The sequence below is a fragment of the Formica exsecta genome, unplaced genomic scaffold (assembly GCF_003651465.1).
Source record: "Formica exsecta isolate Colony F162 unplaced genomic scaffold, ASM365146v1 scaffold33, whole genome shotgun sequence".
Classification (NCBI taxonomy): domain Eukaryota; kingdom Metazoa; phylum Arthropoda; class Insecta; order Hymenoptera; family Formicidae; genus Formica; species Formica exsecta.
Window position 1 is genome coordinate 2,057,298 of NW_021850553.1, and position 13,209 is coordinate 2,070,506.

At 30.6% G+C, this 13,209-nt stretch overlaps 2 protein-coding genes and 1 long non-coding RNA gene across 4 annotated transcripts in view; 2 read left to right on the forward strand and 1 right to left on the reverse strand.

Annotated features, from left to right (window-relative positions):
- LOC115238215 (transmembrane protein 8B-like) overlaps window positions 1-1,662 on the forward strand; it is a 12,282-nt gene extending 10,620 nt beyond the window's left edge. The window contains exons 10-11 of the mRNA XM_029811821.1: window positions 526-660; window positions 1,313-1,662. Of these exons, the coding sequence (XP_029667681.1) occupies window positions 526-660; window positions 1,313-1,513 (336 nt within the window). The 3' untranslated portion in view covers window positions 1,514-1,662. The remainder of the gene's footprint in view (window positions 1-525; window positions 661-1,312) is intronic.
- A 1,321-nt stretch (window positions 1,663-2,983) lies between these two features.
- LOC115238259 (inositol-3-phosphate synthase 1-A) lies at window positions 2,984-11,805 on the forward strand. 2 transcript variants are annotated; one of them, XM_029811921.1, is made up of 9 exons: window positions 2,984-3,125; window positions 3,532-3,563; window positions 3,753-3,881; window positions 6,282-6,454; window positions 7,011-7,281; window positions 8,551-8,805; window positions 9,382-9,624; window positions 10,066-10,174; window positions 10,381-11,805. In XM_029811921.1, exons 3-9 carry the CDS (start codon window positions 3,753-3,755, stop codon window positions 10,758-10,760), a joined length of 1,560 nt encoding a protein of 519 aa, XP_029667781.1. In that variant the 5' UTR covers window positions 2,984-3,125; window positions 3,532-3,563; the 3' UTR covers window positions 10,761-11,805. The 2 variants fall into 2 exon arrangements, with proteins under 2 accessions (XP_029667781.1, XP_029667782.1); XM_029811922.1 differs by lacking the exon at window positions 3,532-3,563 and having other exon boundaries at window positions 2,986-3,125.
- LOC115238260 lies at window positions 3,163-3,706 on the reverse strand. Its single transcript, XR_003884478.1, has 2 exons — window positions 3,584-3,706; window positions 3,163-3,198 (listed from the first exon to the last, which is right to left on the reverse strand). It is a non-coding gene; the product is annotated as an uncharacterized LOC115238260 (long non-coding RNA).
- Window positions 11,806-13,209: the final 1,404 nt, after the last annotated feature.

Genomic DNA, 13,209 nt, shown 5'->3' on the forward strand with positions numbered 1-13,209 from the left:
ATAATTAATAATAATTTATAATAATTTCATGGGATATATATATGTATTCTTATATACAGAGTGTTCTAAAACTGCCGAAATACTTTCTCTTAATAGCAGAATAATATAGCAGCATAAATTTACAATAGCATTGTCATTGTAGGTTTTCCCGCTTCTCTACGCATTGCATTTATACATTCTTTTTACGAATAATGGATGCAAGAACTAAAGGCATCTCAAAAATGATTTAAGTAAAAATTTGCGATATGTTTCAACTTCAGCTGTCAAAGTGATTGATCAATGTTACCATGAAGGTGTCTACTATTTCGCCGTGCCTGCACACACACATATATATATATATACAAGGGAATATCCATAAAGAAACCGATCTTCAAAAAAAGCGCCCGATTTTTTTATGGACAGCCCTTGCATATATTAAAAAATATGATTATACATGGAGATATTAATTAACTATAAAAATTTTTCAGCGATATTTGAAAAATATTCTATTAAGTATTGATGAAAGACGGGAATATTTTGTTGTAGATTTTCACGTATATCTATCGCAATGTTAAATCTAAAAAGTGCAAGAAACCAAGCCGGAAAATACTATTAGGTTTACTCTTCGCTATTGCAGGATTATTACTTTATTCTTTCATTGAAACGGAGGAAAATTATCAAGTACGTTTTTGTTTATACGCACGCACGCACGCACGCACGCAGCAGCGCGCGCACATAGATTTTACGAATAATTTTTTTTAGTCAATTGTAATCTCTATAATTAGAATTAATATATAATAATTAATAATAATTTATATGATTGATCAATGTTACCATGAAGGTGTCTACTATTTCGCCGTGCCTGAGCGCGCGAAATCTCAGCTATTCGTAAAACATAATCGCTTCCCGTTTAAAAACTATTACAGCCTCGACATTTTTGTATTAGGACTTTCGTCTTGAAATGTTCTAAGGAATCTGCCATTAAGAGGAAGTACGGTAGTTTTAGGACACCTTGTATAGGATATGGGATTGCATATACATATAATTTTTATTTTTCGGCTAATTTAAATAGATTATTATGATTAAATAAAAACATGTTATGCTCTTTCTTCTCTATATGTAGAAACAATATTTTTGTTATTTAAAGTTTTTTTGTCATTGGAAAAAAGATATAATTTGTTATATACATATTCGTATACATAAACAGTTATAATTATAGTATACGAAGAAATGTCATGTAATCAAATAATTACATATAGAAATAATGAACTATAGACATTTTCCGATATTTGAAGGAGCAACAAATTTTCATTTTTAATATATTTTGTTGCAGTATATTCATAGTATATGGCATATTATCATGGCAATGTCATTAATATTTCTGCTGCCACCAGCGAGATCGAGACAAACTACATCATCGAGAAATATTTTTTTCAATAATGATGGCGAGTCGTCATGGTATTACAAAGATTCTTACGAAATCCCTACATTCACAATAACCGATCAGGAGAATCAAACAATTGTTAACAATTAAATCAAAAAGTATATTTATGATTCATTTTATATTGTATAAGCATATTGTTAATTTATGAATAGTTTTATGAATTCTTTCTTCTCTCTCTCTTTCTCTCTTTTTCTTTTACATAGAATATAATTTATAAAAATAAAATATATATTACACAAACGGAAAAAAGATCTATTTGTAAAATCTTCAATTAGTATACCAGTTTCTCTCTCTCTCTTTCTCTCTCTCTCTCCTCCTTCCTCCCTCCCTTCTCCCTCTCCCTCTCTCTCTCTCTCTGGAAATCTATATAATATTTTTATTTTTATATTTTAATTTGTATTAACATTAAAAAACAACAATAATCTTACGTATTGAAACATGTAGAATATTGTCAAGCACATTAACGAATATCATTTAATGATCTCCATCACAGTAACATCTTTTAAGTAGAGGTCAAAAGAATTTTACTCGGCAAATATGCGTGTTATAAAAAAATTATAAGCTCAATACAGGCTACTTGATTAGCTCGTTCAACGCCTTCATTCAATACCTGATTCAATTCAGTTTATCTTTTTGCTCCTTCTATGTTGTAATCAAGAAACACATACACATATATATTATAATTTTAAATATATTACACTTTATCAATATGTATTATACAGGATGAATTATTTTAAGTTACCCACCTCAATAACTTTTTTATTTTTGATTGTAGAAACAAATGTTTCAGACAAAAGTTGCATGGTTTGAAGGGAGCCACATGATGAAAATATGGACTTGAGCTTGAGTGACCTTTTCAAGGCTAGGTCAATGTGATCGATATTTTCTTAAATGGAACCCTCCATTTTTTATTGCATATTCTTGTAGCTTATCTCGAGAGCTTTTCAAAACACTATAATAAAGCATTTTTTCATTAAGTATTTTCTGAATTATTTTATATCTTAATCTGACTTATATTTTGATATAAAAAATAAAATATCTCGTAAAATATTTAATTTTCGATAATCTTACCGTAATACTTTTATGTACAGAATAATGAGACAAATATATTAGTGTAAAAAAAACAACAAATAACTGTCTAAAAAAATACATTGTAAATAATTACATACTTTTTCTTAAGACCAATTATTTTTTTTTATAATGTTCGAAAAATTCCCCCGGACGTCTCCGGACGCCCTAAAAAAGAGGACGGTGTCCGGGAAAAGAGAATGTATAGCAACACTACGCATACGTGACGTAACACTGTGATATTACAGTCACATATACATATATGACAGATATGCTTCAGTTTTGGCGGGATCTTACAGAGGACATGTTAAATAGCTATGTAAATAAATAAATAAATAAATAAATAAATAAATATAATTTGTGAATATTTTTTTATTTTATGTTTTTAAATAATTCTCCAAAAATTTTTAAATAATTTTAAAAACTATTAAATGGGGGCCATACAGGACCTCATTTTATAAAATTTAACTACTTCATTGATACTACATTCAATGCGCATGCGCGAAAAAGGGAGCCCTTAACGGCCCTAATAATACGTTGCGATGCGATGACGACGGCTGCGCCGTATTTATTGGTATTTACGTTTCGGCAATCGTCGTGAATAGCCACGAGAGAAAGATCGAGAACACTGTCTGTGAGTTGTGTCCATCTCATCCTTTTTTTCTTTTTTCTAACTTGTCTCGTTTTCATTTCTCATTCTCGATAATCTATCATGAAGAATCATACGCGCAATTATCAATTAAACAATACAATTTTGGCAAGTTCGGATTTCCGATGCTCCACATCAAATAAACCTTATTCAAATTTTGTCGAAAAATATCCTAAAGATCATTTTTCTGTCTTTACAATTGTGCTAAAATAACTCACGATTTTTCGAGAGAAAAAAATCGAAGTATACCAATTACTTGTTTTCATAGATATTTCCGAATTTGTTATGCCAAAGAGCGTGCAGAAACGACCCTTTTATGTGTTTTTAATAGGCGCGAGAGTGCAAGAATAAGATATGAAAACTTGAATCTAACCGAATTTGTGTGTATCAGTTTCAGAACCGGTGATTATCATCGATAATACAGTATGTATACATATACTTACGTGCAATCTTTAATCGACATCAGACCAGAATTAATCAGAATTTTCGAATTCACACTTTATGACACTCGATAGTTTTCAGGCCGGCAACTAACAAGTTTCAACTTGTGTGCTTGGATATTCTTCTCATTTTTTTGTACATTCTTATATATACATATTACATTTCGTGAAGATGGCGAGTTTGAAGGTGCGTGTGAATTCACCGACGGTGCGCTACTCGGAGGATTTCATCGAAGCAGAGTACGAGTATCGGACAACTAGCGTGGCCGAGGGCGATGAGAACGATGATAATACATATACGGTAAGAATCCATACATTTGTCGACCTTCATCTATTTCAAGTATGTATGTCATGTCATTGTGTGATATTTGTGCCGGCCGGTCATCAATATCAATATCAGTCTGTTCGTTGATGAGCTATACTGTTGTTGATTAAACAGCAGATTTTCCGTTATTGCTGCCATTATATGATGAATATACGTATATTAAAAATATTCCAAAAAGGTACGATATTCTTTTAATAAAAGACTCTTATCAATTCGGAGTCGATCATTCCTTAGCGAAAATGTTGAAACACTAACTAACTTTACGTCATGAACGACTGAAAAAGAGAAGAGCCAAATTTATAACACACTAATTATAAGATAATTATAAGATAAAAATAAAATTGAAAAGTTTTGTTAATAATCTTTATCTTGTGTTATTTTTGTTTAAAAATTACTTATTTAAATTTGGACATAAATTTACCATTGGTGGAAAGAGTACTCTCTCTCTCTAGATCAGTGCTCGGATTTAGTTGCACATTTCGGCCCGATTCCGTTTTTCGCGGTGCATTTAGAAAAGTATTCTTACTATTATATTTGGACATTCTTATATACGAACGCTCCTGAGACAAAGCGTCGCGCTCCTTAGTTACGCGTATCTGGTGACTCGTCGCTAACGTATGAGCGGTGAGTGGGGGGCAATAGGCGTGAGCCACGGAATCGGGCCGAATTGTGCAACTAAATCCGAGCACTGCTCTAGATCATTCTAGAATCGATTATTCTAGAATCGATTTTCACAAGTTCGCACATGCGTGTTCTTTCATATTGTATGTATTTACATGCATACACAACATATCCATATTGACATCGCATAGCGCACATTTATCTATCCAATCTGTATTTTTTTAAAATTATTAAAGACCATAAATATTATTTTAAGAATATTTTTATTACATTATCAATTATTAGTGATATTTTTATTAATAATACTGTCGCAGTGTTCAAATAGTTACACATTTAAAGACACACACGATAATGATCAAAAATACACATTCATTGTGTGTATGAGCGTTGATAAAAAATATTGAAATTATACATTTATGCACGCACAATACTATAATTGGTAAAAATGACGTTTAGGGGATGCAGCTCCGACCAGGATGACCTTGACTTTGACATATGTTGTCAAGGTCACCCTCCTGAGTGATCTTCAGAAGGTTTTAGCCGTCGCTCGTTTTTTATTAAAAAGTTATTAACTAAAATATTATTTATTGAATGTGTTTAGTACTAATACATTTTCACATTTTAGACACGTTATTTCGCCACGAACAACTTTCTTCTCACACAAAAAATTCCACAAAGAATCAAAATTGTATGTCAAATTGATAAATACGTGCAAATGCATGTTGAAAATTAAGGAAAACTTGAAATTATCCAACTGACTGATACACGACTATATGACATACTGAGACTGGTGATGTAAGGGCAGAACCCACTGTTTTATGCATACACTTTTTAATGCGAAGTGAGGTTTCACATGGGTTTACAACTTTCCACGCGAAGCGAGATTCAACACAATCCAATGCGTTTAGTTCTTTGATAGTGGAGCCCCCCCGTAGGGGAGGGGGGCGGAATTTACTGTGTCCATGTATACACTTTTTAAAGCAAAGTGAGATTCTACATGGGTTGTACATGAGTTGAATCTTGCTTTGCGTGAAAAGTTGTAAACCCATGTGGAATTTCACTTCTCATTAAAAAGTGTATGCATAAAACAGTGGGTTCCGCCCCTCTACGGGGGGCTCCACTTCCGGAAGAAATAACCCAACCCAAACCTATTTCTAATTTAATTTCTCTCTATCTTTAAAATATAAGCTTGGTAATTCAAGCCGACTGCCATATAAACAACAATAGTGAGTAACATACTAAGTAAGAATATCAAAAGAAATCAAAACAAATCAGTGTTTGGGAATGTAATGAATGTTTGTATATAACACGTATCTACATCACCAGTCTCAGTATGTCATATAGTCGTGTATCAGTCAGTTGGATAATTTCAAGATTTCCTTAATTTTCAACATGCATTTGCACGAATTTATCAATTTGACATACAATTTTGATTCTTTGTGGAATTTTTTGTGTGAGAAGAAAGTTGTTCGTGGCGAAATAACGTGTCTAAAATGTGAAAATGTATTAGTACTAAACACATTCAATAAATAATATTTTAGTTAATAACTTTTTAATAAAAAACGAGCGACGGCTAAAACCTTCTGAAGATCACTCAGGAGGGTGACCTTGACAACATATGTCAAAGTCAAGGTCATCGGGGTTGCATCCCCCAAACGTCACTTTTACCATATTTTTTTATATATATTTTTGTATTTTAAAAAACAAAGAAAAATTTTGAAATATTATTTTTATATTGCATGAAATTCTTTGTAGGTGTCACCCACATTGACGAGATTGCTGATCAGGACCATGATGAAGGTTCCCAAGCTGGGATTGATGTTGGTGGGCTGGGGTGGTAACAACGGCAGCACCGTAACAGCAGCTTTAATTGCGAATAAGTTTAAATTGAAGTGGGAGACAAAGGAGGGTGAGAAAACCGCAAATTGGTACGTCTTTCAGAGTTATTTATTTATTTGTCATATATTAATTATAGACTATTTGAAATATTACATTTATCGAGCAAGTAAATTGATCTTGAAAATATATAGAAGAGATTCATATTAATATATATGTGTATATGTATTTAAATTTTAGATATAATTTTGTATACTTATTATTTGTTATGTATGCAAAATTAATATTTCTTTATCTAAGATGTCAAAGTCATCAATAATTTTAACTTTTTTGTTAGTGTTTATAATATATTATTAATATTATTAAAGCATTATTAATACACTATATGTTTTATTATGTATGTTACACAGTATGTTTGGTTTAAGTGTTATTGTACATAAATAATATATATTTTATGTGTTAATTTTGTTCTATTTTCTTATTTTGAATATCTTTCTGCACACTTACTAATAACATCACATTTTCTTAATCTTACGATTGCATTTACTTCTACATGTTATTGCATTTACTTCTATCTCTATTTTTCTTTGTTTCTATTTTCCCTTTTTACAATGGCTTTATTTTTCTTTATTATTTCTGTGCTTTTAGGTATGGTTCTTTAACGCAAGCGTCCACTGTGAGATTAGGCAGAAAAAACAAAGGAGGGGATATTTATGTTCCTATCTCTAATATGCTGCCCATGGTGAATCCCGATGATATCGAGATTGATGGCTGGGATATTTCAGATGTAAATCTTGTTGACGCTATGACGCGCGCTAAAGTGTTGGATGTAAATTTACAAGTACAATTACAACCCTACATGACACACATGCGGCCCAGAAAGAGCATATATTACTCTGATTTCATTGCATCGAACCAGGTAATTAGATTTTTAGTAAAATCCAATTTTCTGTGCGATAGAGTCGCAAAAAAGATAATCTTTGATAATAAAAATTGTACAATTTAAATAAATTATATGAATTTTTTTTATCTAGAATCTAGATTATTCAATTTTTTATATAGGATAGCTTTTCGTTTATCTCCTCTTGAAAATTTAACAATTTTATTTTTTATTATAACAATTATTTAATTAATAGTAAATTGCAAAATCTAATTAAGTTATTTCCGCCATAATACAATATTATTATCTTCAATTTTCTTATATATAATAATTTTTTTATTTTTTTTTGGAAAGGATATGTATGAATTTATATTAAACAAATTAGACAAAATTTATTTCGTAGATTATATTTGTGCTAAATTATATTGATCTTAATTTCTTTAAAAGACCATCATTTTAATATATACGAAGAGTTTTAAATAAATCAAAATTGGCTTTCTCAGATATCGAAATTTTAACATTATTTTACTAATTTTAAATTTGCATACCAATAGCAAATAAAAATAATCTTGATGTTTATTAATGTGAATAGGAACAAGCCTTATTTTGCCTATACAGCTTTTGAAATGTGATTGTAACTAATATTAGATGTATAATTCGAATTATAAATATTTTTTGTTTCTGGTAGTGTTTGGCAAGAACACATCGTTAAATAAATGGCTACAAATGATTTTTTTTTTTTACAACAACGCATGGATGTCTTATAAATTGTCGAAAATGTTTAAAATTTTATAGTGTTTTGAATTTTGTGACACGTAACGATAATACATTTATTTTGGAGTTATTTTGGATTTCCATAACAGTAAGAGGAATATCATAAGTAAGAATCTAGAGATGCCTCCATAAATAACTTCAGAAAATTTTAATCGGGAGAACATGCAAGCCATTGGTCCTCCTTTGTCAATCCATTGATTGATGTTGTTGAGTTTTATCATAAATAAAAAGTTTATAAGGAAATTTGGAAGAAAGATATTTCTGGATCCATGTTCACAATATAACTTTTTTCATTCTTGCAGTGAATAGAATATGCTCTCTTAAAATTTGGTCACCTTCCAAAACACTATGTATATGTATACCCACTCGGCATGTAATATTTCTGATACATTGCTGCAATATTCCATTTGAAATATTACACCTTTGAGTGCTATATTTATTATATCAATTCTTTTAATTTTCTTTTAATGGTTAATTAATTAATTTTTTCCTTACATAATATAGTTATATTTATCGAAATTTTTGTTTATAAAGAGCAAAAGAGCAAATAATATCATTATGGGCACTAAGGCTGAACAGCTCAACAAAATTCGTAATGATATCGTGGAATTCAAAACTACGAAGGATTTGGACCAAGTAATTGTCCTGTGGACTGCTAATACCGAGAGATTTTCAGAAATCATAACGGGCGTTAATGACACGGCCGATAATCTTCTGAAGGCGATCAAGGAAGATCATTCGGAGATCAGTCCCAGCACCATGTTTGCTGTGGCGGCGGCTTTAGAAAGAGTAAGATTAAACTTTGATATAATTATTTCTCTTTTTTATAATATGGAGAAATGTTTTTCTAGATTATTATTTATTAGAAAAACCGTTAGTTGTTGCAATATAACAATTCCAAAGCAACAAGTTACACAATCGGATTCCTCGAAAAGAATATCTTGTAAATGAAAGAAAAGCGATTATAATATTATTGTTATTTAAAATACTCTGTATATCATTATTTAATATAAATTAGTAAAGAGAATATATTTTTTATTTAGCAAGATCGATTTACACACACGCAATAAGAGTGTAATAGCAACTAACAACAAAATTATATCGGTATTAATAATAACTAATATGTGAAATTTTCTTCTTACCTTTTTAATTTTTCTATTTATTTTTATTAATTTTGTAAATTACTAATAATTATTCATAATTGAGATTGAAGAAAATATTTTTTTTACATTCTCACTTTTTTAAATAAATTGAGTATTAATAAATATACTCACCATACATATATATCTCTTATCCCATTTAAAATTTATCAGCAACTTAGAACTGGAAAGCCTCTGTGATTTATTTAAACAATTTTATTTTCAGTGTACTTACATCAATGGATCGCCGCAAAATACTTTCGTGCCGGGCGTTCTTGAGCTAGTCGAAAGGCAGAAAACATTTATTGGTGGTGACGATTTCAAATCTGGCCAGACAAAACTGAAATCCGTGCTCGTAGATTTCCTCGTATCGGCCGGCATTAAACCGGTATCGATCGTTAGTTACAACCATTTGGGAAATAACGATGGATACAATTTATCCGCACCGCAGCAATTTCATTCAAAAGAGGTATACAGTAAGAAAGAAAATATATATACGATATGTGTTATGATTCAATATATGTGTGTAATTACGTGTCATAATCTAAGGAAAATATAAAAACAAAAGTTACTTTATTTTCAAGTGCTTATACTTGTTAAAGAAGAATTCAAAATTTATAGGATAAATAATATTAAATCAAATAAAAAATACATGGCGCCAGAAATCAAGTAGAATAAATACTAAAAATAATAATATACGTATAATATTTTATAATAAATATTATACGTTTATTAGATACTGTACATATATCATATATTTATTATACCTTATATATATTTATTCTATATATTTGTATTTATTATTATATTATTTTTATTTCTAATTTTATGTTACAATATATATTATATATGTACATATTACATGTATTATCTATCGAAATACTTTTACATACATATAATCAATGCACAGATCTCCAAGAGCAATGTTATAGACGATGTGGTGCAATCCAACAAGATTCTCTACAAACCTGGAGAAAAGCCGGATCATTGTATCGTTATCAAATACGTTCCTTATGTTGGTAAGTTTTCATTTTTTATATTCTATTATTTTATCAGTAATGTTTCAGATAGCCAAATGTGCCAAGAGCACGCGTATCAAAAATATGTTACATATTACGTTGACAGAATTCTGGCAGCAGCAAAGCATGGTCTGCCATTTTAAGTAATGTCAGCAGAAATGCATAAAAATGCGTAAGCTTTTTTTTTATCTATATTGTTTTTCTAGGTGACAGTAAGAGAGCTATGGATGAATACATTTCTGAAATCATGCTGGGTGGCCATAACACTATCGTGATTCATAACACGTGCGAGGATTCGCTCTTGGCGGCACCTATCATTCTCGATCTCGTCATCTTGTCCGAGCTTTGTTCTCGCATCACTTTCAAGAGAATGGATTCCGATGACGACAAAGAATTTTCCAGTTTTCACAGCGTGCTCTCCATTCTGTCATATCTCTGTAAGGCTCCTCTAGTGCCACAAGGAACGCCGGTGGTGAATGCTCTCTTCCGACAGCGGAACGCCATTGAAAACATTTTACGAGCCTGCTTGTCCTTACCACCAGAGAACAATATGTTGCTGGAACACAAGGTCACCTTCAAGATTTAAAGAAGACACGGCAAAAAAGGAGATCGAAAGAATATAACGAACCAAGCGGATATAAGGAAGAAAAATGATATAAGAAAAAGTTTGGTTATTATAAAGTTTTTTTTTAAGTTCAGTTTCCTTTAGTCACATTCAATAGTACTATTTCAAAATTAATTTCAAAGTTATACAATTTTGGAATCTTGGAATGGCAAGGACTTTGTTTATTATAGAAAAAAAGAATAGTCGATAGTATTTTTATAGTTAAATTTCTTTTGGTCACATCCAGTAGTACTAATTTAAAACTAAATTTTCAAGATTATTATTTTAGAATGGCAAGGAAATGACGTAATTTTGAAGGTTGATTTTTTTGATAAAAAAATTAGTTTCTATATAAAAATTGTTTAATATATATGTAATATATTAAAAATATATTACTTGTTAACTAAGATTATTAATATTAAAACAAACTTTTTTTTTTGTTTTTTTTTTCATCTTTGAGCAATTTCATACACACTATATCAGGCAATAACATTATTAGTTGATTACTATATCATAATCATTGTAGAATAATTATTTTTTATTCAATGTTATTAATACATAGCAGGACAAAATAAAGATCCCGTGTTACTTATTTCTAAAATCGCTATACTTAATAATTTTTCTCGTGTTATTATTTCATCATTATACCTTTGTAAATACATGTGTATTTAACACAATATCTTCTATTTTCCACAAATTTTTTATTCTACTTATAGTTAATAATTAGACAGCTGTAAATAATAGGATAGCAGTGCAAAAGAAAACTTGGGAAATAATAATTTTATTGTAGAAGTGAATAATACCGGATCAAAATTGTAAAATTATTATTAGTGCCAAATTGTCAACTACTAATTAAAATTACTACAATATTATAACATTTTTTTTTTGAATTGATTTATCTACGGATTGTTATATATCAGTATACCAATAATCTGATCGATTATATTCTAAATTTGTATAATTTTTGTTAAAAAAAATATTTTTTGAATAAATATATATTTATATTAATAAATGTAAATTATTTATACGTGTATGTATAATTATTTATATATATATATAAATAAATGTACCTGGAAAAAAATATTTAGAGAAAAAATCACAATTATTATATTGTTATAGCCCGAAAAGGCTATATACGAATCACTAGATACATATTATTTTAGAGATATATTATTTTATACGATAAGACATTGCTCAACGTGTAACGCGAATACAGATCACGTTACGAACGTTGACCGAGCGAAGCGCTGACAACGCGAGCCACGCGCGAAGCCCGAGCGACCGCGCAATCACTCATTACGAAAACGCGGAAATCAAGGCAAGCAGAATTAATGCGTTGCGAAAATGCAACGTAAAGATCCTACCTAAAAGCGAAAACGAAATTGCGAAAATGCAAGCAAAGAAGCCCCTTAGAACTCCTTAGCTTGCATCCGGATCTTGCCGCAAAAATCGAGCGACACGACACATGGTCTTGTCGCTAACCGATCCCCTCCTGGGAAATCAAGGGGAGATAATAAAAAGACCCATCGCTAACGAGCGGCGGGCAGTCTTTATCCTTAATTAATATTACGCGGGTAGTAGCGCTAACAGTCGCAAGTGTCAACAGCGAGTGTCGATAATTATTGTAATATAAAGTCCAAGAATTGCTTATTTTGACGGAATGAATGAGGTTTTTGTTCATTAAATCCTATTTGTTTCGATGTATCTTATCAATTCTTATCACAGAGCACGTGATGTAACCCCGAGTGGTCACGAGCGGACTTTTATTACTCTTATCGATTCTCGTGACTCTATCCACCGGTAATCGGTGTAAATCCGACAGTAATTATCGATATCTCGTTCTGTGTGATGTGAAAATCACGAGTAAATATTCAATTTATTATCTAGATCTCTCTATCAAAATATGTTCATCAAGTGTAAGGGTCACTTCGACCAAACTCCGATTGATTTAATCGTTGATTAATTTACATAAAAATTTCTAACGATATAAAATACTCGTATATAATATAATACAAATTTTAAAATTTTGCTTTTAGTCAAATATTGAAAATAATATGTACAAAAGCAATCGCGTATGGATAAACGATAATTGAAGCTATTTGTTCGTTTAACTTTTAATTATTAATAACAGCATTTAATTATATTTAATTAATGAACAGTATTTAACAAGAACAATTGTTTATATTAAAATGCGCTTTCTCATAGCGGAGTCGATCAACCGTTTTCCTTGATATTTTTCTACCATGTTTATGCATGATTCATTCGAAGACGGAAAGACAAAGCTCACGCGGCCACTCCTGATTCGGAGTTAGCACGAGTCAGCCTGGCGTCACTTGATTATTCCGTTTGGCTAGAGATGATAATAATAACACGCGATTAGATCACGATTGATTTGCTGCTCTTTGTGATCGATTCGGTTGCTCTTGCGTGC

Coding starts and splice junctions, on each gene's coding strand:
- LOC115238259 (XM_029811921.1), top strand. CDS start 3,753: ATGGCGAGTTTGAAGGTGCGTGTGAATTCACCGACGGTGCGCTACTCG. Junction 7,282..8,550: donor ATTTCATTGCATCGAACCAG/GTAATTAGATTT, acceptor TTGTTTATAAAG/AGCAAAAGAGCAAATAATAT. Junction 8,806..9,381: donor TGGCGGCGGCTTTAGAAAGA/GTAAGATTAAAC, acceptor TTTTATTTTCAG/TGTACTTACATCAATGGATC.